The 27,816-nt window shown below is 47.4% G+C and overlaps 1 protein-coding gene across 1 annotated transcript; it reads left to right on the top strand.

Annotated features, from left to right (window-relative positions):
• ATP5F1D (ATP synthase F1 subunit delta) lies at positions 1 to 27,753 on the top strand. The gene is made up of 5 exons (XM_073547190.1): positions 1 to 224; positions 2,009 to 2,162; positions 13,564 to 13,652; positions 26,771 to 26,899; positions 27,697 to 27,753. Exons 1-4 carry the CDS (start codon positions 102 to 104, stop codon positions 26,891 to 26,893), a joined length of 489 nt encoding a protein of 162 aa, XP_073403291.1. The 5' UTR covers positions 1 to 101; the 3' UTR covers positions 26,894 to 26,899; positions 27,697 to 27,753.
• Positions 27,754 to 27,816: the final 63 nt, after the last annotated feature.

Here is a 27,816-nt window from a genome sequence, read left to right on the forward strand (position 1 = left end):
GTCAGGGGTCGCACTACAAGTCCCGTCACTCCTTGCGCGCCGGCCTTGCTTCTTATCCGGTGTCCTTGCCTTCGGTCACAGTTTGCCCGCCCGGCTTCACCATGCAGTCTGCCCGCAGTTTATTGGGTCTTCGCCGGGTAGTACTGGGCCACGTAAGATGCTATGCCGAGGCTGCACCGGCTGGCTCTCCAGCGATGAGCTTCACATTCGCCTCCCCCAGCCAGGTTGTATGCGGTTTCTTGTGTTATTCCTGGAGTGCTGGGGCATGTCACTGTATAAGGAGGGCACACAGCCTTGGGTACAGCAGGGGGCACTAAGGCCTCAGTGGCCTGTCCCTGTAGTCCCCTAGGGGGTCAGGTCACTACTAATGCTCTGTCCTCTATAAGCACCACACACAGCTAGCCCAGTGGCCAGCCTCCATGGCACGTCCTCTTTGTAGTAGTCGCGACTGGTTGTAATGGTCGTGGCTCTGTAGCCACACAGGAGCGGCCCTCTCAGTCCGCCTGGACCCATCCGCTCTGTGGTCCTCTATAGAGCGCTGTGCTATCGGCTTCTCAAGGTCACGTTCTGGCATGCAATGTGGTAATGGAAATCGTTGCTTGTGAAGTCGCCTGACACATTTTCTCAGGTTACACTAATATATTGGGTGAACCGTAAGGGTATGTGCACACGCTGCGGATTCTGCTGTGGATCCACAGCGGATTTGGCCCTGCGGAACCGCAGCAGTTCTGCAGGCAGTGTACAGTATGTTATCCTATGGATTTTTCCGTGCGGAAAAGCTGCGGTTTTAAATCTGCAGCATGTCAATTCTTTCTGCGGATTCCACAGCGGTTTGACACATTCCATTGTCCAGGTGTCAAACCGCAGGGGAAAACCGCTGGCCAATCCGCAGGAAAACCGCAGGTCATTTTACCTGCGGATCCGCACAGAAAAGTCCGCAGGTGAGTCCGCAGTGTGTGCACATAGCCTTACACTGTGCAAAGACGGTTCACTACTTTCATTCTATCCGCTGCCTCTTAGAATATAAACACAGAAATGGTAGAATGCTGAAAACTTCTATTTCTGCTTAGAATAAAACACATCGGGTTAAAATGGGCCAACAAGTGATCACAGCGTACATGAGCCAGTACTGGATTTTTACAGTGACTTATGCAGCTTGTGCTTATCATCGAGCTTAAAAAAAAATCTAACATTTACCTATCTATGCCGACCGGTGTATGGAATAAGAAGGGCCGAATCAGCCATGTAAATCAGACAGTTCGGGACAATGCCGTACCCAAACTGGTCAGCTGCTCACCCAACCGTTACAGCTCCTTGTAGATCTATGCAGTTGTCAGTCAGGTCGGGAGACCCGATGGCCAGTCCGTGCACCGCTTTCCGATCTCTTTCCAATTTACATTACTCCCAAAAAGATTTATGGAAAATTTAAAATATCATTGTGGTTTAAACTTTTTATCATGAAAGTAGGACATTCAAGTAAACATGCGAATTCCTCATCTCAATTTATTGAAGCAAAAAGCCAATAGTGGTGGATATACATTCATCATCCGATTCTGAAGAGCATAGTTCTCAATGAAGCGGTCATCAGTGTGGGATGTGGCCAAAGGACGTCCACTTCTCTGCCTTTCTGTGACGCTTCCAGTCTCTCTGTATCTGTGTTGCAACCTGCTGCCACTTCCGTCTTAGATCATCCTGGTTGAAGCCTCACAATGGCGAGGTACTCTTACTGCGCTGATCGTAAGCTGGACATCATTGTTTCAGGCAATCTAGGCATTTATTATATTTAACACCTGCATTATAGGTTGGGATAAGCCATCCTGGTCTACTTGTACATACCACATGTGTTTTCATTGACTTGTACACGTTCACCAAGGTGAAAATCATGGCGGCACACTCACAACTGCGTCCCGATTCTCCACATTTGTGCTTCTAGTTTATTCTTTGTAGTTCATGCAGTGTATTGGTGTCATTTCTGTGGCTGTCAATGTGACCAGTGTCTTCTCAACAGGTCTTTTACAATGGTGCTAATGTGAAGCAAGTGGATGTCCCTACAACAACAGGAATGTTTGGCATCCTGGCAAATCATGTCCCCACGCTACAGGTTCTCAGGCCCGGCCTTGTCACAGTGTTGAGTGAAGATGGGACCACTACCAAATACTTTGGTTTGTATACTTTGTGTGCTCAATATTACAGGACGGGGTAGGAGAAATTCTCCACTATAAAGTATCTATAAGATAAGTCTTCTTGAGGCTGTGTGCCCACTGTGAGTTCTTGACACTGCGTATGTTCACTGCTTCAAAAACACAGCATCTTACATTTCTAGAAAAATGGGATTTATAGAAATCATCTCATGAAAACGCATGTGAAAAAAGTGCTAAAAAATGCAATACAAAAATAACCTACCGTATTTACATAGTAACATAGTATTTAAGGTTGAAGGGAGACTTTAAGTTCATCTAGTTCATCCCATAGCCTAGACTAACATGTTGATCCAGAGGAAGGCAAAAAAACCCATGCGGCAAACAGTAAGCTTCACATTGGGCCAGGAATAATAATTCCTTTGCGACTCCACATACGGCAATCAGACAAGTTTCCTGGATCAACGCCCTATCAAGGAATCTAATATATATACCTTGTAACATTATACTTTTCAAGAAAGGCATCCAGTCCCTTCTTAAATTTTAGTAGTGAATCTCTCATTACAACATCATATGGCAGAGATTTCCATAGTCTCACTGCTCTTACAGTAAATAATCTTATATTTTCGGTCTATAAGGCGCACTTTTTTCCTCCAAAAATGTGGAGTAAAATGGGGGGGTGTCTTATAGTCCGGATGTACCGGCTCTGGCTGAGGTGGGGGAGCGGTTTCGGTTGAGCAGCGAGTCACAGAGGCAGGTTCCGGCGGCTGCGGTTAACTCCTGTGCCCGCTGCTAAAGAGAAATTAATATTCACATATTCACAGTGTGGAGGGCAATGAATATTCATTTCTCTTCAATGGCATCCTGATATGATTGGCACCGATCTCGGTCCTGGTATGATTGGTCCCATCCTTTCCTTATCCTGGTATAATTGGCCCCCCACCCCCCATCCTGGTATGCATGGCCCCATCAGAAAACATTAATAAAACAAACCTTTACACTTACCTTCCAAGGGCTCCCTCGCAGTGTCCAGCTCCAATGCCAGCAACTGCTTTATGCTTGTAAGCAGCGCATGGCAGGAACATTATGTGCTGTTTGCAAGCCGAAGGGCAGCTGCCGGAATACTCACCGATCCCCACACTGTGACTGTGTACGCGCAAAGCAGCGAGTATTCAATGCTCTCTAGCATGCACCGTGTCAGCCAGAGCCTTCCTGCTGCTGCCGGTGGTTGCGTGTGCTGATACTTAAGAAAAATGAATATTCACCCCATTGCATGAATATTCATTTCTCTTAAGTATCGACACATGTGACCGCCGGCAGCTGCCGAAGTCTCCAGCTGACACGGTGCATGCTAGAGAGCAATGAATACTCGCTGCTTTGCGCGCACACAGTCCCGGTGTGCAGAGCACTGAGTATTCCCACAGCTGCTCTTCGGCTTGCAAACAGCGCATAACATCCCTGTCATGCTCTGCTTACAAGCATAAAGCAGTTGCTGGCATCGAAGCAGGACACTGCGAGGGAGCACCAGGAAGGTACGTGTAATGGTTTGTCTTTTTAATGTTTTCTGATGGGGCCATGCATATCAGGATCGGAATGGGGTCAATCATAACGGTAAGGATGGGGCCATGCATACTAGGATAAGATGGGAACCCTGCATACCATAATAGGGGTGAGGGGGACCATTCCTCCCAGGGTAGGGACGAGGGGGTGGGCCATGCATCCCAAGGTAGGGACGAGGGGGGGGACCATGCATACCAGGGTAGGGACGAGGGGGGGCCATGAATACCAGGGTAGGAACGAGGGGTGGGGCCATGAATACCAGGGTAGGGATGAGGGATGGGGCTATGCATACCAGGATTGGGGATATAAAGTACAGAATTGACCACATTTTTTTTGCGTTAATTTTTTTCCCTAATTTCCTCCTCTAAAACCTAGGTGCGTTTTATAGTCCGGTGCGTCTTCTAGTCCGAAAAATTTGGTAATTGAATATCATATACTCCCCAAACGTTAATCGTGGGGACTTAGTCTAAAGGGGGTTTTACACATAGCGATATTGCTAGCAATATCGCTAAAACGTCACTGGTTTTGTGACGTTATAGCGATATTGCTAGCGATATCGCTATGTGTGATACTGACCTCCGACCGGCTCCCCCGCTGGTTATCGCTGATCGCGCGGCTCCATTTCTCGTCGTCCGCTTCCCGCTGTGTGAGACGAGCGACGCGTGGAGGTGGGCGGGAGGACGTCAGGATCGGTGTGTGTGAAAGGTAAGTATCATCCGCTGCGTCGCTGCTGCATCGCTGTGAGGTCTTCCTGTGTGGAAGCTCACTAGCGATCATTTAGCGATGCACCAGCGATCCTGACCGGGTCGTAAGCTGGTCGGATCGCTGGTGCATCGCTAAATGTAAAAGGGCCTTTAGTATAGATCACCAATATTAGATCCGTGGGAGGCCGACAACTGGCACCCGCACCAATCGCCTATTTACAGCTCCTGCTGTGGCCATGTATATACAATGTACAGAGCCATAACAGCATGGTGTATTGGCCGTTCTTGGTACTGCAGCTCAGCTGCTATAGAGATGAATGGGAGGTGAGCTGCAGCACCAGAGAGCGGTAACTATGAAGCGTACAGAGCTGTGCTGTACAGTATTTATATTTGGCTGCAGTGGGTGACTCAAATAGCCATTCTGTGATGGTTATTAGACCCCACCCATCTGAGATATTGATGACCTATCCTTTAGCATAAACAACCAATTTAAGTACTTAACGACTCCTTTTAGTTGGTGCCGTTTCGCTTTTCCCTTTCTAAAGCTATAGTTATACCTATTAATTTACCTAATATTTGTCTAGTAACAACCATGAAAACAAGAGCACACTCCGACTTCAAATTTATAACCCGTAATCAAGAATGAGGAATGAGTGATGCTCTAAAAAACCCTTTTAGTTAGTCTAGGAAAATCAGACGGTACATGACGATAAAATTTAAGGGAGCCCGTCCCCTGCTTCATGTTACCCGATCTCTGTCTCTCCTATAGGGTGATGCAATGAAATCAGGAGCTGCACGTTCTCTGCCCTCTTCGCTCCAAAGCTGTTTACTACACTTTCAAGTTGTAGGTATCATTGCAGCGAGAGGACCCAGAATGCGTCTGGCCACTGTGTACACCCGCTGTGAGTTATGCACGCGCTCAGCCTGCACAGCCAGTGTTAGTGCACACATGGGGGGGTAGCATTTGCTTTAAGAAGCAAGTGCTGTCACCAGAAGCAAAGGAAGTCCTTAAGATACAAAATGAGGATGTGTAACAGTGCACTCAGCTCTTGGCCACACCAAGGGTGCACCAAAGCCCCCTTATTTGCATAGGCATTAAGTTATTTTCCAGTTTGTACCTCCAGACAGCACACCAGGAGGAAGTCCTTCCTTGATCTATAACTGGACATGATCACAGAGAGGATAAAAGGAACCTCCATCCTCCAGTGTTTTTCCTGTCCCTACATGGAATAGTTGCATGAAGTGCTCCTAGAGTTGAGATATCTTATCCTGTGGGGCTTCATTGTATGTGACTCTGGAGCGTCAATGGGGAGTTGCGCCCTTTTTTTCCCTCCCCTCCTTTCCTGTCAAGCAGTCCGTCACTGTGTCCGAGTACAGACTCCTGTGGGATGGTGGGGTCTTTGCTTTCCCTTCCCCCTGTCAAGCGGTCCAGGTCAGACACCTCTTTGGGTAGAGATCCCTCATCCAACAGCCAGCCAGTGCTCCTGCTGCATTAATGCAGTATTCATGGTCTTGTCACCACTTCCCTCCATGGTGGGCTCTCTGCATTACCAGCTTCTTCTGTTCTTCTAATGGCATCCAGAGCTATGGAATGGTGGGGAGGCAGCACAGGTAAGTGTACTGTATAAATGTTGTGTTGAACAGCTGGATACTATCTGTCACGCCGTGCTCAACTGGGGGCGGGACCTCGGTCCCGACGTCATCTCTTCCGGAGCCGCGGTCACTCTGGGGGTCCCGTCGGGTGCGCACGCGCAGCTCTCGTCCCCGGGTCTCCTACATGTCATGTTTGCGCTTGCACGCTCCTGTCAGTGCTGTATAGGGCTCAGTCCTCTCTATGGTAATGGAGGACCTGACCCGGAACCTGTAGTGGTCATGTGCTTTCTGGCTAGGTCCTGACCCGGAACCAGTAGTAGTCATGTGCTATATCAGATGACCTCCCCCTAGGGGAGGTGCCTGATTATTGTTGTGCTTCCTGGCTTGGTCTGCCGTGTCCCTGCCTGGCTGTGCGCTGTATTCAGGTCCCCTGTCTTGCACTCTGTTGTGCCTCTTGGCACACGCTCTGAATCTGTATTCTGCTTTGTACTTGGTTGTGCCTCCTGGCACACGCTCTGACCCTGTGCTCTGTCTCATACTCGGTTGTGCCTCCTGGCACACGCTCTTACCCTGAACTCTGTCTCATCCTCAGTTGTGCCTCCTGGCACACACTCTGATTCTGTGCTCTGTCTTATACTCTGTTGTGCCTCCTGGCACACACTCTGATTCCGTGCTCTGTCTTATGCTCAGTTGTGCCCTCTGGCACACACCCTGCTCCTGTACTCTGTTACACCTCCTGGCACACCTGCTGCCTGACTCAGTGCTCTGACGTGCTCCTTGCACGCATCCTGCTTCACTCACACCCGGACGAACGAAGTCTCTGTATACCACGTGTTCCCGTGTCCACGCTTTACACGTTCCTGCAGACACACTCACCCACTCGTGTCTCCTGTGAGCCGGCCGCCTGGTGCCAGCAGTCGTGGTGCCTCACCCCCTGGGGCTTGCCCCTGACACTCCCTGTATAGGGGGTGGTCTTCACTAGGTCAGCTCGCCCTGGGAGGGTTGGTGTCACGACCCAGAGGGTCCACTCCAGGAGTCGTCACACTGTCCACATGCCTGTATGCCAAAGCTGGGCCTTGGGACTCATGTGCTGAAATTGACTTTAGCTAAGCCTTGGACATCTGTGCTAAAGTTAGGTTGTTTCTTATGGTTTGACTTCAGTTTTCTGCCTCGTGTCATGGCCGCTGCACATTGCCTCATAATTAGGCTTCAGAGTTTAACTTATGCCAAGAACTCATGTTTTTCCTCATTGTGTAGTTGAATAACATTCAGATGTTTCCCCTGTTGTATCGCCAGACCGCTATCATTCTATTTGCTCCATCTGTTTGAGGGCACATGGAGTTAATACAGCACATTTATCTCTGAAGACTGTCCTTCAGCTGCATGTCATTAGTTGGCTTTTTCAGATGGGGCTACTGTGCAGGAACTCCAGGCCTCATAGCGCCTGACTGCCTTAGGGCCTCGCACTTGACACATTGTGTCTCTAGCCTAGACTCCGGTTGGAGAGGCCTCCTATTTCTGGACCAAGGTCCAGCTTTCTTTGTCTCTTTCCTTGGAACTTGGCTTAGCCGAGTGAGTAGCTATGCTCGGATTGGCTTAGTATTTCTTCTGTTGAGAACAAGAGTCTCAGTTCAGCTACTGTCCATGCTCTGTCTAGTCAGAGGTGTTCAGGCTTGGCCCTTAACTTCTAAAATCCGGACTCTTCATAGTCAAGGTTGAAGAGAGACGTATGTCAATCGAGTTCATCCAATAACATAACATGCTACTGATCTGGAAGTAATCTCAAATGAGGTAGGAGCTAATTTCCTCTGGTCGTGGGGGAAAGTTCCTCCTGATTTCACAAACTATCGGACTAATTCCCTTGGTTAAAATTCTGTCAGATTGCAGTACATAATCTGTAATATATTTATTAAGGAAAGCAATCAGGCCTCCTACTTTTGTCATGATTTGACAGTACAGTATCATGAGACTACTTGCAGTGGAGAACCCCCTGTCCAAGGGTACCGTTACACCTAGTGACTCACCAGCGATCCCGACCAGTGATATGACGTGGTCAGGATCGCTGGTGAATCGCTAGGTGGTCGCTAGTGAGCTGCCACTCAGGCAGATCTCACCAGCGACATCGCAGGGGATGTGGATCGCTACTTACCTGTCAGACGCGGCGATCCTGCGTCCTCCCGCCCGGCTCCACGCGTCGCTCGTCGTCACAGCAGGAAGCGCCGCAGGAAGCAGACGACGAGAAATGGTCCAGCAGCTTCTCGCGCGATCAGCGATTACCAGCGGGGGAGCCGGTCGGAGGTAAGTATCACATGCAGCGATATCGCTAGCAATATCGCTGTAACGTCACAAAATCGGTGACTTTACAGCGATATTGCTAGCGATATCGCAGTGTGTAACGGGGGCTTAATGGATCTTACAGTAGAGATTCCATAATCTCACTGCCCTTACAGTAGATAATCTCCCTCTGTGATTGAAAGACACCACCTTCCTCTAGACAGAGTTGCAGTCCAGGTGTAACTATCATTGGTAACTTCTTGTGCTGTTCCCTCATTTACTTGTACATGGTAGTGGGATGACCTTTATTTCAACCAGGCTTAGTGAGCCCATGTTTGATTTGCTTGTCCTAGTTACCAAAAATAAAAAACATGACATATTATGCCTGTGTTGACTTGTATAGAGTAAAATTCAAGCTGAGTCTTTCTTTTGTGGGAAACGGTTCTTCCCACCAGCCCCTGAGAGTTTCCAAGGTCCTGTGTTGGGAGCCACCGTAGATAATATCAGTTTGTGTTTTTTTTTTTTTTCCTCCTATAGATGCGTCGCCCCAGAAATAGTACATCCATTAGATGTGCCAATTCTGTAGCTTACCATAAGCTTTTCTCACTTGCCCTGGTGCTTTGGTAAGTGGGATTTAGGGTTAATATCCACTGCGTAATGTCTGCTGACATCAAAGTCCAGGGGTTAATAATAGGGGGCTATCAGGCACCCCCCATTACTAACGCCATAGCCAAAATTAATAAAGACAGGCGCAGAGAAAAGTTCTTTAATTGAAAGAATCACTCCTTGATAATTACCCCATTAAACCCATTTATTACCATAGAAAAGCAGGTTGGTCACCTGTCTGCTGTAAATGCATAATAAGGACTTTTCTCGGTGTGTGTCTATAATCTGTTATTAATTGGTTGGGAACCTTTGAGTGTTGTCCCCTTCCCAGAATAGCAACACCAGCCCCCAGCTGTCTGCTTTCCATCAGCTGGTTAATAAAAATGAGGATCCCACTCCAATTTTTTTTTAAATAATTTATTATTTAATAGGTTTAAAAACACCTTTTAGTGCCACATAAACTAGCATCCTTAAGTATATTTTATTATATGTAATGCGCTTGTGATAGTCAATATCTGCAAGGACAACTATTCTATCTATATATGATTGCTTTATTACTTAGAAAGCTAGCTTTAAAGAACAAAGAATGACAGTATGTAAAAAGATGTTAAAAATGCATTGCATCAGCATGTCGTACAGATGACCCACAGATGTTGCTTGATAAAAATCGCATTGTACTCGCATGACACTCGCCCTACATTTCAGGGACAATATCGGAGCGTTATTTATGCTGATTAGTGCGAGTCCTTAGTCTGAGCCCAGGAGGACTGTGAAAGAACATTCCCGTGATAACCCTTTCACAACGTGCGCTGTATATATACGGCAAGTCTGAAGCAGTTGTATGGAGCGTGCTTACATAACGAGCCTGGCCCATACCCGGCATGCGATGGTTTTGCTACATATAGCACAAACGATCGTATGATCAAATCTGTGGCATCGCTGCAATAGCATATCTTCAAACCCCCTAAGGGGGCTAACAAAATCAGTAAAAAAAAAAAAAAAAGTTTAAATCACCATCCCTCCCCCCAGTGAAAATAAAGATATTAAAAAAAAAAATACAAATGTGATATCACCACGTCCAGAGAATTCCGATCTATCAAAATATATACACAACTAGCTGAAGAGCCCGGCGCTGCCCAGGCATAGTAACTAAGGTTAGTTATAACAAATTATAATTATACTCCATCCCATAGTCCCGTGCCCATATACCCATCATACATATCCACGATCCCATAGGCCCGTGCCCATATATCCATCATACATATCCTCCATCCCATAGTCGCGTGCCCATATACCCATCACACATCCTCCATCCCATAGTCCCATGCCCATATACCCATCATACATATCCTCCATCCCATAGTCGAGTGTCCATATACCCATCCCACATCCTCCATCCCATAGTCCCATGCCCATATACCCATCATACATCCTCCATCCCATAGTCCAGTGCCCATATACCCGTCATACATATCCTCCATCCCATAGTCCAGTGCCCATATACCCATTATGACATCATCACCATGGCAACCATTATGACATAACCGTCACCATTGCAACCTATAAAGACATCATCGTCACCATTGCAACCATTGTGACAGCATCTTCGCCATTGCAACCTATTATGACATTAGCGTCGCCATGGCAACCATTATGACATCATAATGAGGGGCGGGGCTTGCAACCTATGATGACATCAGCGTCGCCATGTCAATCATTATGACATTATGAGGGGCGGGGCTTGATACACACACATTTTTTCACCATTATGTAGATAGGGGCAAAATTGTTGGTGAATTGGAACACGCAGGGTTAAAATTTCACCTTGCAACATAGCCTATGACGCTCTCGGGGTCCAGACGTGTGACTGTGCCAAATTTTGTGGCTGTAGCTGTGACGGTGCGGATGCCAGTCCCAGTCCCACACACACACAAACACACACACACACACACACACACACACACACACACACACCTTTATATATTATATTAACCCGATTGGTAAACACCGTAAATGGAAAAAATTCAAGAACGTCAAAATTATATTGTTTTGGTGGCCACAGTTTCACAAAAAATGCTGTAACACGTGATCAAAAAGTCAAATCTATGCCAAAATGGTCTCACCTCGCAAAAAATCTTATCATGCAGCTCCATCAGACAATGAATAAAAATGTTACAGGTCTCGAAAAATGGCAATGCAACTTATGGCTCTGGGAAGAAGAGGAGGAAAAGACAAATTCAAAAACGACAATGGGCTGTGGCGTGAAGGGGTTAAGCACATGGGAGTTGTTGATCTGCAACATTCCTGTTGTGCTTGTTGCATTTGCTATCATACTTTTGCTGTTAAGAGGTGTTTAACCCATTACTGACATCAGACATACTAATACACCGATGTCTGTATCCCCCGCTTTGATGTGGGTTCTGGCGGTGAGCCCACCTCAAAGCCAGGACATGTCAGCTGTTTTGAACAGCAGACAAGTGCCCGCAATAGCTACAGCCGGAATCACGATCCGCCCGCTGCTATTAACTAGCTAAAAGCCGCTGTCAAACTCTGACAGCGGCATTTAACAAGCGCATCCGGCCGGAATTGCGCATACCAGTGACCTGCTCGACGTGATCGCGGGTCACCGGTGTGTCGGCATGAGAACCAGAGGTCTCCTTGAGACATCTATAGTTGTTGATGCCGGATTGCTGTGAGCGCCACCCTGTGGTCGGTGCTCCTAGCAAGTCTTCAATTCAGCTACATAGAGGCGATCTGAGCATTTGCCCAGAAAGGTGTGGACTCAGTATAATGGCGCCGACCTGAGACTGCCTGTCGGTTACTCAGCACAACCCTGCTGACAGGTTCCCTTTTAAGACCGGGATCACGCATGCGAGAAACTTGGACGAGTCTCGTATCTTAATTGCCAAGTATTAAGATGAGAGACTCGTCTTGAGTTTCTCGCATGTGTGATCCCGGCCTAAGGTCTATTCTATGGCTGCAGTGTTATAAGTATAACCTATCCAACAATCACTGTGGTTCATTATTTGTTTTAGGGTACAAAAGGGATGAGACTCTCTTTCCATTTCTGCTGTATAATTTGTTTACCACATTTATACTGAACATTTGCCATTATAGACACATATCAGACACTCACTACAGTGATTAATCTTCACAATAACTAGAATTGTCTATTTTCTTCTTACAGATTGGTTACTACATCTACCCTGGTTTTTGGCTGGGATTTTGGTCCTTTAGGGCTTCTGTACCCACTCTGGTGCTACTCCTGTGTTGCTGTCCAGAGGGACGGACTGGAAAAGGGGAATTGGACCTATCGGTAATTCTGTTTCCAGAAGTCCCTCAGGACAGTACCCTTAGGGTATGTTTCCACGGTCAGTAAACGCTGCAGATTGAACGCAAATAATTATAAATACCACAGTCCAATGTATTGGACACGGTGATTCAGCATGGTTCAATGAACACAGGCGGAATCACCGCACGTACAAAAGTCGGCAGCGCTTTGGGCGGCGTTGCATCCAAAGCGCTGCCAATACTGACCGTGGAGACGTACCCTGAGTGCCCCTCCCTTATGTTTGTCTTTAGGCTTACACAAGATCGATCTTCCTACAGATTTTTCATTCATCAAGTCGCCATGGCTTGAGATCGAGCTGAAGGCCCTAAAGCTAGAGTCACACATAGCGACTCACCAGCGATCCCGACAACGATATCAACGTGTCAGGATCGCTGGTGAGTTATGTGATCACTGGTGAGCTGTCACACAGACAGCTTCACCAGCGACGCCGAGCGCGCAGCGTCGCTGTGTTCGTTAGTTACCAGCGCACTGATGCAGGGAGCTGGTAACTAGCGTACACATCGGGTATCCAAGGGACGTGCGTCCCTTAGATACCCGATGTGTACGTTAGTTACCAGCAGATCGCTGGTCTCCCGCCTGTCACATGCAGCAATGCGTGCTGGCCAGCGGGAGACCAGCGACAAAAGAAATGTCCAGCGGTTTCCTACAGCGATACCGGCGGGGGGGGGGGCGGTCGCTGATCGCTGTCACACACCGCGATCTCGCTGGTGAGATCGCTGTTGTGTCACAAAACTTGTGATTCCGCAGCGAGATCGCTATGTGTGACGGGGCCCTTAGTGTTTATCTTGCATATAAGTTCTAGTGGCTCGGTTAGACCATTTGCATCCATTTTTCTGCAGGAATTAAAAAACAAACACTGGAGGTGGAGGGGTCTTTTAACCTCTCTGTGATCCTGTCCCATCACAGGACAAGGACTACTTCTTGATGTGCTGTCCTGAGGGACTCCTGGAAATCAAACTTACGAGTAGGTCTAATTTCCTTTTTCTCAAGCACTGGTAGAGCACCATGAGAGGGGGCTGAACTCAGTTTCAGTTTTGTCCTGATTATCTAGTTATGCATTTTCTGAGGTTTTGAGAACTTATATTATGAATTTAAGGAGCTATATCCCATGTGCTGTACAGATAGTTTTCAATGAATTTGGGGTGTGACACTCCCTTTAATAATTCTTAATAAGGGCAAAATAATCACTTGACCTTTTGGATTGTATTAGTTTTAAAATTAGTTTTATTGATAAACACTTATGATCTTTAATAAAAAAATGAAAATCACTATTTTTTTCACTGCTACATACTTGTATTAATGAAGAATTGCTTTAATATGCTATTGTTGTCTTTAGTGAGCAGCGGTTCAGTGACTGTGAATGCGGATTCCTCTGTGCAGCTGTTGGCTGAGGAAGCGGTGACTTTGGAAATGCTGGATCCAAGTGTAAGTTTATACCGAGTAGAGAGTCAAACAAGTGACACTAATAAATACTTCCATGTCAACCTCTTTACAGAAGTTGGGGAGGAAGCCAGTATTTACTTATAAATCATTTTGTGCACTGTAGAGAGAAAAAAGGAGTAATGCTTTAGGCCATGTACACACGTTGCGGATTGTGCTGCGGATTTTTCCGCGTGGATTTGGAAAAATCTGCAGGTAAATCCGCAGGTCAAAAGACCTGCGTTTTACCTGCGGATTAGCCTGCGGTTTGACAACTGGACAATGGAGTAGGTGTAAAACCGCTGCGGATTCCGCACAAAGAATTGACATGCTGCGTATTTAAAACTGCAACAAAACCGCAGCGTGTAAACTGTTTTTAATTTTCCATTGACTATAGTGGTACTGTACACCGCAGCAGAAATTGCTGCGGATCTGCAGGGCCAAAAATGCTGCGGATCCGCAGCAGAATCCACAACGTGTGCACATGGCCTTAAAGCGCACACGTCACTACAGCTATCTGTAGCTGTAATATCAGAGGTCCCACTCGCCTTCATGCAGAAGTGACGTGAACTGGAATTTTCCTTTAAACGGAATCTGTCACCTATTTTTTCGACTATCCGCTGCCGGCACCGCCATCAGGGGCTTATCTACAGCATTCTGTAATGCTGTAGATAATCCCCCGATGTAACCTGAAAGATAAGAAAAACGAGTTATATTATACTCACCCAGGGGCGGTCCAGGTCCGGTCTTGGTCCGATGTGTGTCACGGTCTGGTCCGGCGCCTCTCCTCTTTTAACGATGACGTCCTCTTCTTTGCTTCACGGCTCCTGCGCAGGCGCACTGCTCTGCCCTCAACAGGGCAGAGCAGAGTTCTGCAGTGCACAGGTGCTAGACCTCTCTTACCTTTCCCGGCGCCTGCAGTACTCTGCTCTGCCCTCAACAGGGCAGAGCAGTGCGACGGGAAGCAAAGAAAAGAGGCCGTCACCGCTAGAAGATGGGAGGAGCCAGACCGCGACACCCATCGGACCAAAACCGGACCGCCCCTGGGTGAGTATAATTCGTTTCTTTATCGCCTTATTGGGGGACACAGAATACCATGGGTGTATGCTGCTGCTGCTAGGAGGCTGACACTATGCAAAAACAATGAAATTAGCTCCTCCCCGGCAGTATACACCCACCGACAGGCACCAAGCACCTCAGTTTGTGCTTAGTGTCTGTAGGAGGCGGACCGGGATCTCCCCAGATCCGCATTTTTCTTTTCAGGTTTAGTCTGAACTTTTTAATTTTTCCCTCTTTTGTCTTTTAGGTTATTTTCCATCGGGAAACAGGGTGTAGTTGTCACCCTGATTTCCCATATCATGCGGCTGAGCGAGCAGTGTGGTGTCATCCACATCGCAACTCTCAGTACCGCAGGCAGGACTTTTCCCTTTCGCCTTCCGGTGATAAGGGTTGTGGACAGGTGGCTAGTCCTTGCCGAATCCCCCTCCTCACCCCTCTCTCGGGACAGGGCTGAGAGGAAGACGGCGATCGCAGGTATTTCAAGCCGTCTTCTGCAGGATGCGGGTACAGAGGACTCCCTTCCCCCCAGCGGCCTGCCGTTTCCCCGTGGGCCCCTGTGGTCATCCTCTTCAGGGACATCAGGTAAGTGCCTGTACGTTCCCTCCGGCCCCGCATAAGCTCCGTGAATGGCAGAAGTTGTACCTTTGTGATTTCAGGTCCACAACTTTTGAATTTCCCGCCCTCTCTGCCTGCCGCACACTCAAGCCGCTTGTTTCTCACTCCCAGGGAGACACTGGGGATTCCTCCAACAGCGTCACAAGCAGGGGAGGCAGACTTCCCAGGGCCACTGTCAGATCAGCTCCGTTATGTCGGCGCTGGCATGGAGCTGCGGCGTCTTCACTTTCACTTTCACTTTCCCTCACAGTCTCCTCATCGCTGTGCTCCCTCCTCCCTTCCTGAGCGCGCTCTTTTCAGCGCGCCTTTACTAGCCCATCACAGGGCTCCTTTTCGTTTCATATGCCAGCCTCCTCCTTCGGCCATGCCCTCTCCTTCGCTGTTAACCAGTCATGGAGCGGCCGCTAAGCTCCGCCCCCAGCCTCCAGCACAAGGATTTCCTGGTTGTCTCACTCCTTCCTGCGCTGTTTGGGGGACACTTCAGCGTTTTCTGCTGCTCACAGAATCTCGGTAGGCTCTGCTCTGAGGCAAAGATTAGCTCTCCTCGGCAGTTATTCCTTAAATCCTGCGGCCATTCAGTGCAGTCTACTTATGCCCAACCCTTCAGGGGATCTCTGCTTCAGGCCCACCGCTATCTATTACGCCTGTGCGCGCTGTAAAAAGAAGTGGGCATCAGGTCAGTCGTCTCCATTCTGCCCCCCCTGCAGTCCTTCCAATATGTCAGCATCTCAGGAGCGCACAGAGTCCCGGGCGGAGGGCGCTCTTCCCTCCTCTCTCCCCCCGGAGTGGGCCGTTACAATGTCACAGTCTGTGTCTGACTTGACAAAAGTATCACAGTCGCTGGTCCAGGTTTTAGAACGATTACCTCAGCTATCCTCAGCCACCTCTGCCCCGACCACCTCTCGGGGTGAGTCGTCCGCACCTGACCGCGACCTTCAGAGAGACAGACGGGGAAGGTCTTCTAGGAAGCGGGCTCGGTCCACTTCGTCCTCGAGCTCGCAGGGCCCTTCTGCTCCCAGGCCTCCTTCTCCTTCCTCAGATGACAGCCTTCAGTCAGGCGATGATTCTCATTCGGAAGCTAGCTCTGAGGGGAACAGCGTTTCTAAAACGCGGGACATGGTCGATAGTCTGCTTGCAGCTATCTTCCAAACACTAAAACTTAAACAGGATGAGGCTCCAGCTCAGGAAAGCTCGGTTGTCCTTAGACGAGCCAGACCTCCGTCCCGAACCTTTCCCAATCACAACGATTTCAATATTACCTTAGCCAAACACTGGGAGCGCCCTGAACAACGTTTCTCAGGCCGCAAGTATTTGGACGTTCTGTACCCCTTTGACGCAGAACTGCTCTCAAAGTGGTCCAAGGCTCCAGAGGTAGATCCTCCAGTATCCCGGATAGCCTCTAAAACGGTGCTCTCTCTTCCAGACGGGGCGTCGCTCAAAGATCCTACTGACAGGCAGATTGAATCTCTGGCTAAGTCTATCTTTGAGGCATCTGGCGCCTCTCTCTGCCCTATTTTCGCATCCGCCTGGGTGGCGAAGGTCATTTCCGCTTGGGCAAAAATCCTTCGCAGAGGCATCTTAGCGTCAGCTCCTCAAGTCGAATTGGCAGATCTTGCAGATCAGATTAACCAGGCGGGAAAATACCTTTTGGCCGCCTCCTTGGACGCGGCCGGCTGCGTAGCAAGGGCTAACAGCAACATAGTAGCTGTACGCCGAGTCCTTTGGCTAAAGTCATGGGATGCGGACACTACTTCGAAAAAGTCGCTTACCAATCTGCCATTCCATGGCTCTAGGCTCTTTGGAGCAAAGCTGGATCAGATAATTTCCGATGCCACTGGAGGCAAAAGTACTTCGCTTCCCCAGTCTCGACCAAAACGTCCCTTCAACAGAAGGGGGTTTCGACCATTCAGGCCTTTTCGTCCCTTCTCTGCCACGGAGAGGGCCACTCAACAGGATCGGCCGCCTGCCACCAGGGAGCGGGATCAGAGGAAACCTTCCTACAAACCCGCTCCTCGCTGGAGATCTAGAGGACAATATTCCAGATCTGCAGGAGCCAATTCCGGCAGATTTTCGTCTAAGTGACGGGTCACCCCCACCTGGAATTTCTTCCAGGGTGGGCGGCAGACTTTCCTTTTTCGCGGATGCTTGGCTGTCCGTTGTAGACGACGCTTGGGTCAGAGAACTCGTCGCATCCGGTTACAAAATCGAATTTGCTTCACTCCCGAACAGACGGTTTTTCCGGTCTCGGCCTCCGCGACAGCGGGCCCAGATTCCGGGTTTTCTGCAGGCCATTTCCTCCCTTCTTTCCGCCGGAGTCATTGTTCCCGTTCCCTCAGACGAACGGTTTTCCGGGTTCTACTCCAATCTCTTTGTAGTCCCGAAGAAAGACGGCTCTCTTCGTCCTATTCTGGACCTCAAATTGCTCAATCGCCACGTGAAGATTCTCCATTTCAGGATGGAGTCTCTTCGGTCGGTGATTGCTTCCATGGAGCCCGGGGAATTTCTCTGCTCGGTGGACATTCGGGATGCCTATCTCCACATTCCAATATGTGTGCAACATCAGAAGTATCTTCGATTTGCGTTTCAGGGAGACCACTTTCAGTTCACAGCTCTTCCTTTCGGCCTGGCTTCAGCGCCCCGGGTTTTCACGAAGGTGATGGCGACTGTGATGGCCATCCTTCGCTCCAGAGGGATCCTCATCATCCCTTATCTGGACGATCTTTTGGTCAAGGGTTCGTCTCGCCAGGACTGTCTCCGGAGCCTTCAGATAACCCTGGACACTCTCAGCCGCCTAGGTTGGCTAGTCAACAAGGAGAAGTCCATTCTGGTCCCCACCCAGCGTCTGACCTTTCTGGGTATGGAATTCGACACGGAGCTAGCCCGTGTTTTTCTTCCAAAGGAAAAATTTACAACTCTGTCCAAGTGCATCAAATCTCTCGAGGCCTGCTCCCATTCCCATTCGGTTCGGCATGAAGGTCCTGGGGAAGATGGTGGCCTCCATGGAGGCAGTGCCCTTTGCGCAGTACCACCTTCGCCCTCTCCAGCTGTCTCTGCTTTCAGCCTGGGACAAGACCACGATGTCCTTGGACCGTCCTATTCGGCTTCCTCTCAGAGTGAGGCAGTCTCTCACTTGGTGGCTACGGCCAGCGTCAGTTCTCCAAGGGAGGTCCTTCCTTCCTCCTCAGTGGCAAATCATCACCACCGATGCGAGCCTTCTAGGATGGGGAGCCGTGTTCCATCAGAAAGCGGCCCAAGGACGCTGGAAGCCACAGGAGTCTCTCCTTCCAATCAATCTTTTGGAGATCAGGGCGATTTTCCTGGCCCTTCTTCACTGGCAGCCCCTCCTTTCCGGCAAGCCGGTCCGCATTCAGTCGGACAACGCCACGGCCGTGGCGTACATAAACCATCAGGGGGGTACGCGCAGCAAACAGGTAATGTCAGAAGTGGCCAAGATATTCCGCTGGGCAGAACGTTACGTTCCGACAATCTCTGCCGTCCATATTCCAGGGGTGGAAAATTGGGCAGCCGACTTTCTGAGTCGCCAGGGCCTAGCGTCCGGCGAATGGTCCCTGCACCCCGCGGTTTTCTCTCAGATATGCGACCGTTGGGGCACCCCGGATGTCGATCTCATGGCATCTCGGATGAACCACAAGGTACCGCAGTTCGTAGCCAGGTCCAGGGACCCTCTAGCCGTCGCATGCGACGCACTGGTGACTCCGTGGTCCCAGTTTCAACTTCCGTATTTGTTCCCGCCTCTGGCATTGATCCCTCGGGTGGTAAAAAAGATAAAATCGGAAGGCGTACCAGTGATTCTAGTTGCTCCAGATTGGCCAAGACGGCCTTGGTACGCGGAGCTGGTCAACATGCTCGCGGACGTTCCCTGGAGGCTTCCGGACCGTCCAGACCTTCTCTCGCAAGGCCCCCTTTACCACGAGAATTCTCAGTCTCTGAGTTTGACGGCATGGCCATTGAGACCGCAATTCTAAAGGAATCAGGTCTGTCCAGTCAGGTTATTCAAACTATGATCAGAGCCAGGAAACCAGCCTCTTCCCGCATTTACTATAGGTACTGGAAGGCTTTTTTCCGTTGGTGCGATGATAGAAAAGTCTTCCCAATGTCGTTTTCTATCCCGTCTATCCTAGGGTTTCTTCAAGCTGGGTTAGACGCGGGTCTGTCCCTCAGTACGCTCAAGGGCCAGGTTTCCGCTCTCTCTATCCTCTTCCAAAGAGAGCTAGCTTCTCTACCACAGGTCAAGACCTTTCTACAAGGGGTTTCCCACGTGGCTCCCCCTCATCATTCGCCAATAGACCCGTGGGATCTCAACCTCGTTCTTAACGCGCTCCAGAAGGCGCCGTTCGAGCCTCTCCAGGACATTCCTTTGTCCCTTCTCTCTTGGAAGGTCACCTTTTTGATCGCCATTTCCTCCATCAGAAGAGTTTCTGAATTGGCGGCCTTGTCATGTCGTTCCCCTTACCTCATTCTCCATCAGGACAAAGCCGTCCTCAGGCCCGTTCCTTCTTTTCTTCCAAAGGTGGTTTCCGCTTTCCATATCAATGAGGATATCGTCCTTCCTTCTTTTTGTCCGGCTCCATCTCATCCTCTTGAGAAGTCTCTCCACAAACTGGACGTAGTTAGAGCCCTGCGTGTCTATCTTGCCAGGACCTCTTCCTTCCGTCTGTCCGATTCCTTGCTAATCATCTCTGAAGGTCGCCAGAAGGGCCTTCCGGCTTCCAAATCCACGATCGCTCGCTGGATTCGTTCTACCATTCTGGAAGCGTATCGTCTTCAGGAAAAGCGGCCCCCTCCGGGAGTAAGAGCTCATTCCACCCGGGCTGTGGCAGCTTCGTGGGCTGCTCGTCACCAGGCTTCGGCCATGCAAATTTGCAAGGCTGCAACCTGGTCATCTTTGCACACCTTCACGAGGTTCTACAGGGTTCATACCCAGGCCTCGTCTGATGCTGTGGTTGGTAGGAAGGTTCTGCAGGCGGCGGTGGCTCACCGGCCGACCTGAGCCTTTCGGTTACTTTCGTTCCTTTTTGCTGTTCCCACCCTTGGGACTGCTTTGGGACGTCCCATGGTATTCTGTGTCCCCCAATAAGGCGATAAAGAAAGATGGATTTTTGGTTCTTACCGTAAAATCTTTCTTGGAGCCTTCATTGGGGGACACAGCACCCTCCCTTTTTCAGTTGTACCGTGTTGGGTCTTAGAGTCCCCTGTTGGGTTGGTACATATGGTTCGAGTTTTTTCTCGTTGCTTCTCCTACTGCTTTTTCACCAACTGAGGTGCTTGGTGCCTGTCGGTGGGTGTATACTGCCGGGGAGGAGCTAATTTAATTGTTTTTGCATAGTGTCAGCCTCCTAGCAGCAGCAGCATACACCCATGGTATTCTGTGTCCCCCAATGAAGGCTCCAAGAAAGAGATTTTACGGTAAGAACCAAAAATCCATCTTTTTCTTCTTTCAGGTTTCATCGGGGGCTTATCTTCAGCATTACAGAATGCTGTAGATAAGCGTCTGATGGTGGTGCTGGCAGCTGATACTTGAAAAATAGGTGACCAATTCCCTTTAAGGTTCTTTGTTCTCATTGTGGCAGTGTTTGGCAAAAATTAGGTCGCAATATGTGCCACTCCTGGTTTCTTTTGTTGTAAGATTGCTCTGCATATGAAGTTCCAAATGATTTTTCACTTTGCAGTTACATGAAATGATTGTTGTTCTCATTTCATTTTTTGCACTTACCGTATATACTCGAATATAAGCCGAGATTTTCAGCCCAAAAAATTGGGCTGAAAGTCCCCCTCTCGTCTTATTTTCGAGTCATATACAAAGGGGGTCAGAGGGGGAGGGGGGGGCGGGGGTGTCAGGTCATACTTACCCGTCCTGACGCTGTGTCTTGAGCCCCCAGCTTCTCCCCGTGCTCTCTCTTCCTGCCTTCAGCGGTCACGTGGTGCCGCTCATTAAAACTAATGAATATGCGCATATTCATGAGTTTTAATGAGCGGTACCACATGACTGCTGAAGGCAGGAAGAGAGAGTGCGGAGAAGCTGGGGGCTCAAGACACAGCGTCAGGATGGGTAAGTATAGCGATACTCACCTGTCCTGCGTCCATGGCTGCTTGCTGCTGTCTGTCATCGGTCAGTGACTTCAGACAGCAGAGGGCGCGGTGACGTGGTTAGTGCGCGCCGTGCCCCCTGCAGTCTGAACGTCACTGACTGATGACGTGGCAGATAGCGGTGAGCAGCCATGGACGCAGGACACGTGAGTATCTCAGGTGCCAGCAGTGACACCGGCACCTGACACCCAGCGACGGAGAGGTATGTCTTTTTTTTTATTTTTACATGCAGCAGCATGGGGGCAGCATATGGGGGAATAGTCTATGGAGCTTCTTATGGGGGCAGCATATGGGGGAATAATCTGAGCTTCTTCTGGGGTCAGCATATGGGGGAACAATCTATGGAGCTTCTTATGGGGACACCATATGGGGGAATAATCTATGGAGCATTTCCCACCCTAGGCTTATACTCGAGTCAATAAGTTCTCCCAGTTTTTTGTGTCAAAATTAGGGGGGTTGGCTTATACTCGGGTCGGCTTATACTCGAGTATATACGGTATTTTGTTTCTATGCAAAGTTAACATAAAATTAGAAAAAGCTAAAATTCTTTAGATGAAAGAAAGCATTCAGTTCTTGTACAATAGCTCATATCAAAAATACAAGTCTATATTGTGATCATTGCGTGTAATATTAAATCCATGGGTGAAGTAGAGTGTTCGCCAATTGAAGCGGGTGTCTCCTAAGACAACTCCATTTCATTTGAGAAATGACCCATATAGGTAAATATATAATTTTGCTGTATTTGGCTAATTTCATATATTTTTGGACTAGAAGATACATTTTTTTTTTTTTTTTTTTTTTAAGCAAGAAAAAGATTTTTGCTAAAACTGTGCACATTTACAGACAGACTGTAGACAGATTCCCATGATTGAGAAAAACACTGACAGTGCCCCTATACGATCACAGAAAACTATGAAGCGGCAACGTTCTCTCTCTTCCAACTTTACAATGATCAGCCTGTTCGGCGCAGGGCAGAAATCTACCTGGACATGCACATCACTAAAGCTACAAGCATAAGATAAGGTTTTAGTGTTCCACGCAGTGTATTTTATGGGGGTGGATAAATTGAGAATCTAATCCCTAACATAAGAGGTTGTTCCTTAACACCGTATAGATTAGGCCATTTTTCATTTGCGCTTTAATTTTTTCCTTTCTTCAATGAAATTCAATGAAGCAAGGCTGAAAAGCTGCCCCTGCCCACACAAGGCTCTGTATAAACAATATCTATATACAGTGAGTTGCTTATCACAGAAAGGGGGCGTATCGGACCAGAGCTCACACCAGCTAGTCTCAGCAATGATAAGCTACTGATGCTAAAACAATCATTGCAAGAAAACAAAATCCAGGACCACTGAAATCTGTTTTAAACCCTACCTCGTGCTGTCTTCAGATTACATGGCAAAACACCTGCTGACTTATTCCCTTTAAAGTGTGGCGACCAGGAAGAAATGAATGCTCAAAGGAGCTGCTGGCTGTAAGACTTGAGAGCACGCACTGAGCCACTACAGTCACTACTCATGGCACCGCTCGCTGTACTGTAAGTGGCTATAAGCACAAAGCACACCCCAGCACTTTGACAGCTCGCTCTACACAGATAAGCAGCAGAGCTGGCCATCAAAACGGCTGGCCACTCGAGGTATAGTGAGTGGTGACTTTAGCTGCTCTTTGCACACCCCCATGACCGAAAGCCGGTGGCCACCGGGAGGAAATAGGTTCATTTTCTACTGGTAGCTGCACTTTCAGTAAGGCAGTGCGCGTCATAGTAACACAATTTACCTGCAGGTTAACCAGATATCTGGAGGAAAAATGTTTTCAAGGTGATAGGTTCCCTTTAACTTTTTATTTTTCCATCTGCATCACTCTCGAGAGCTTCTTTTTTTCTGGGTCCATTGTGCTGTAAAAATGACCTGGTACCATGATTCTGTACGCTGAGTTAGTGCTTGTTGCTTAGTGAATTTTGACATTTCAATTTTTTTTATTCTCTTTACACCGTTGGCCTTTTTTGCTTAATATTTATATTTTAATAATACTTTTACAGACATTGTTGCTCCGACTGTGTTATATAGAAACCTAAGAACACAGAAGCACACTGTGTGTTTCAAGACATATGCAAACAATGAGTATATGAATTTTAAATGGAATTGCTGGCAAATAACTATTTCTAAAATGGGGATATTGGCTCACAAATTAGCCAATTCATGTGAGCCCACCAGCCACAGCAAGATGTACCATTATTTGGTTTATATATTTTCATAGCAGCTTGCACCTGTTCACATTTTCTTCATTCATTAGGAGGTGCTGGTCAGTCTTTGTTAGTAGCATACAATTGGTGGTCACTGCTTTCATATTTGGTAGAGCTCTACTCCCATCAGTCTAAGGGCGCATTCTGACATCATTGATGACTTTTTTTTTTTAATGCAAAAAGACAGTCTAGTTTGTCTGTGTTGGGTTACATTGAAGAAAAATTAATACTAAACCAAAAAGGTGGGCACCACAGAATTATATGTCTAATAAATAACACCACCGGGTGCAACTTATGCACTAAGGAGTTGAACATGGAAGCCAAAAGGAGAAAAGTAGCGCTGTCATTTGCAATACTTTTCTCTTTTTGGTTATTTGTAAAACTTCTGCCTATGGCAATGTTAAAAACAGAAATAGTCTGTGATTTTAACAGAACCGTATACTTGTACATGTGATTTTGATCTGTGAGTTCTATCAAAATCGGACATGTTTGCAAGACTATTTTCACTGACCCACGGTTCTCAAAAAAGATGTAGACATATTATCTGGTCCATATACTATAGTAAGAACTTATTTTATCCATGAAAAACACTAATGGAAACGCGTATATGAAAAACAAACATCTGAAAAAGACCCAAGGCTGTTGTTCATTCGTTCTCGATGCTATCAAGCAATCAATGTGACAGCCCCCTGCACCATGTCAATGATAAGAAGTGGGCTGCTGCAGGGAGAATAACACTAAATTTTCTCCCTGTAACCCTCTGCTCCAGTAATCCTGACAGACATCATTTAAACACCATTTACCTACAGACTGCAAAATCTGCAGTTAAATGGCGTTTTTGGAGGTGACTCGGTTCCCTTTAAAGCACCACTCCAGCATGGTGTGTGTTTTCTGTTTTGTTTTTAATTTTTCAGCACTGGAATAGTGATCCTGATGTAAGTTTCCGGACACTAGCATTATACTTACCATCCTCTGTCTTCAGCTCTTCCCTGTACTGCTTCGGTCACACTCTGCCATCTTGTGACTGGAGCTTCTGACTGATTGGAGCTCTCAATTCCAAGGCCCCCTTCACATGTCAGTGTTTTCACAACGTGTGGTGATCGTTTTCACAAGTACCGGGGACACTTGCATACACAAACCTATTATAATCTGTGGGGCTACGCACATGGACTGTGTGACCCACATGTGGACATGTTTTTTTTTTTTTTTTGTTTTTTTTTTTTGTTTTTTTTTTTTACCACAGCACAGATGTTAATACGTTCTGCACATGAATGACAAAGTGTGACATCCCTGTGCCGTCCGTGTGACACATACCGGAATAGAATGCAGAATAGAAATAACAGATGTTTAGGTGTTAGATGTGCGAAGATAGGGATATATATATATACATATTAGCTTTGCTGTGTAATTCTCTGTATATGTATTAAGCAAACGAATGGAAAAAAATGTCATGGGAATCCCCCTTTATTTTTGATAACCAAACCAGAGAAGGTAAAGCAGACAGCTGCAGGCTATCATTGGGAAATTCCATGGTTATTGGGCTCTTCTCAGCCTAAAAATACCAGCCCGCAGCCACCCCAGAATTGGCACATCCATTAGATGCTCGGCTCTTCCTGATTACCCCGGTGCTGTGGAAATCAGGGTAATGGTAGTTGGAGTTTGACAGCTGTGATTTGTCAACAGAAAATCACATTGTATGATTTTACATACCATAATTAATTTTTTTTTTTTTTTATCTTTATTTTTTATCTTTATTTAAGTACTGTGGGTTTTTTGTATTTTATTTTTCTGGGTATATTTTTTATTACTGGGTTGGTTTGATAGAAACCTTTCCATTATTTACCTTGACAAGGGTTGATGGCAGCCATGAATTTTGACATCACATCAATCATCAACTACAAATACATGTACCGTGAACTACACACAGCACGGATTATATATGTCCGATATCTATCTGCACATCTAATACCTAAACATCTGATTTCTATTCTGCATTCTTTTCCAGTACGTGTCACATGGATAGTGCACACGGATGCCACACATGGCTACGGATAGCATCGGCACTGGTTTTTCCAGTACCGGAATTATCAGGATGTGTGAAGGAGACCCAAGTCTGCGTGTCTCCATCTGGCGTCGCTCTGGCTTTCATAGACTTGCATTTCAAAGTGACCTACGGCTCACCCAACAAACACTGGAATGATTCATCAGGTCACAACCTTCAGAGCAGCGCCGATGAAAGATAATGGTGGCTGGTAAGTATGATACGAAGTGCAGGAAACCTAAGATTACTTTCAAAAGCTTCAGTGGTCCTTTAAATGCTACGGTCAGAGTTTGGCAGTGACATCTAAATAATTAAGCTGCAGTAATCAGAACTAGCTTGGGTCGCTGCTGTTAGGTGCCAGATGTGTAAATCCACTTGTGCCTGAGCCCACACCATACAAGTGCACCGTGACTGATGTACCAGTACGACAGGGCATGCTAAGGGATTCACTTACTTCCAAGTTTTATCCCTCTGCAATTTTACTATTCCTCATAAATCTACTTCTGGCTCTGGAAAAAAAAACTGCACCAAGAAACCTGCCAGTAGTGGTGATGTTACTGCAGCCTGGGTTTGCTGCTGCCAATCACTTCACTCAGTGGTTGTGCAGAGGTAGACAGCACATGATGTACAGTAGTCGTAACTGCCCTGTGTCACCAAAGATGGGGGCTGCAGTGAAGTCATCATTGGAGCAGTGGGGGGTAGGCCTGATTTTCTGGATTTAGATATAATTTACAAAATTGTGTGTGTGTATATATATGTGTGTGTGTGTGTGTATATATATATATATATATATATAATATTCAATAGAAGTTAACTCTAGTAAACAGCTGTAAGCAAATTACAACAAAAAACACAATTTAAGTAGAAGTACTATTACATTTTCAAATTGGAGCAGCAGAAAATTGCACAAAGATACCAAATTTATCAAGGTAGTGAACGCAATGTGATCTTCTAGATATGTTCTTTGATTAACCAGGACATCTTGGCCAATGTGTGATCAGCTTTACACTGAATCGCAATGCTGTAACAATTGCTTTCCTTATGTCTGCTTTTTAATAGACTGCAAAGTCCAACCTTGAAAAGGCCGTGGCAGAGCTGCAGAGTGCTGGAGATGAAGTAACAAAGGCAGAGGCACAGGTTAACCTAGAGGCTTGTGAAGCCATTGTTAAGGCCCTGGAATAAGCCCAGGTTGGTATCCCAGCATTTCTCAATTACACACTTGTTTATTGCACTAACCAATGCTTTTCTTACTAAGCGAGTGGAGGTGGTGTGTGTATTTCCCAGCTCTGCTTCATGTATTCCTACTACTCTTGTGCTCTACGGCTGAATCTGTCTGCATGGTGTACACAATGCTTCCTCATACTTGGAACGTCTGTCCCATGGTTTTAACCTGTTGTTCCCCCCCCTCCCCCTGCGCTCTCCCACCCACTTCTGACACATCACTCACCCACCTTACATCTGGTATCCCCATGGCTCTGCACACGCCACATTCTCTCACATCTCTTCTATGCACATGCGGACAAGTGCTCGCTCCTTCTTTGCTTGTACATCCTCCTCATCCCTCCCTTTCAGGTTGCACGTTCCTTCTCCTGCCATCTTCTGCATGCTTGTGTCTTCCTCATTTTTTGTGCTAACAAAGTGTATGTCTGACAACACAATTAGGTTTTATGTACTCCATTGTAACACAGTAGACTTTGCATTTTCCGTGGTTCGGCTTTTCCCTTTCATTCTCGTGTTATATGGAAATATCACTGCTGTGCTGTGTAGGTGCCTTCCTGCAGGCTCTGCCAACCTCTCCATCCCACTGCTGCTAATCGGTATTTTGGTGCATCCTGCTCTATAAAATTCCCTTTAGTAATGATTAACTCTCTGCTCAGAGCTCCAGTTTACCACAAGGTGGTGGTAATGTGATATTTCTCATGCACTGCCACATACATATTGGTTGATCTAAACTCTATATCAATTTTTTTTTTCTTCTTTTACAGGGGTTTTGTCTGTTTCTGGCCGCCTTGTCCCCCAAAATAATAAAAATGTCAAACTGCTGACTTGTGTGCTTCTTTGTATTGTGTGACATACTGTTTTAGTGCCATCTTATATTTCCTGAC

Source organism: Dendrobates tinctorius, unplaced genomic scaffold, assembly GCF_039654945.1.
Source record: "Dendrobates tinctorius isolate UK_male_01 unplaced genomic scaffold, ASM3965494v1 ptg000011l, whole genome shotgun sequence".
NCBI lineage: Eukaryota > Metazoa > Chordata > Amphibia > Anura > Dendrobatidae > Dendrobates > Dendrobates tinctorius.

What these genes read in the sequence shown, in the direction of transcription:
- ATP5F1D (XM_073547190.1), top strand. Translation starts at nt 102, where the DNA reads ATGCAGTCTGCCCGCAGTTTATTGGGTCTTCGCCGGGTAGTACTGGGC. An exon ending in CATTCGCCTCCCCCAGCCAG is followed by an intron (nt 225 to 2,008) that starts GTTGTATGCGGT and finishes TCTTCTCAACAG; the next exon opens with GTCTTTTACAATGGTGCTAA. An exon ending in GACCACTACCAAATACTTTG is followed by an intron (nt 2,163 to 13,563) that starts GTTTGTATACTT and finishes TGTTGTCTTTAG; the next exon opens with TGAGCAGCGGTTCAGTGACT.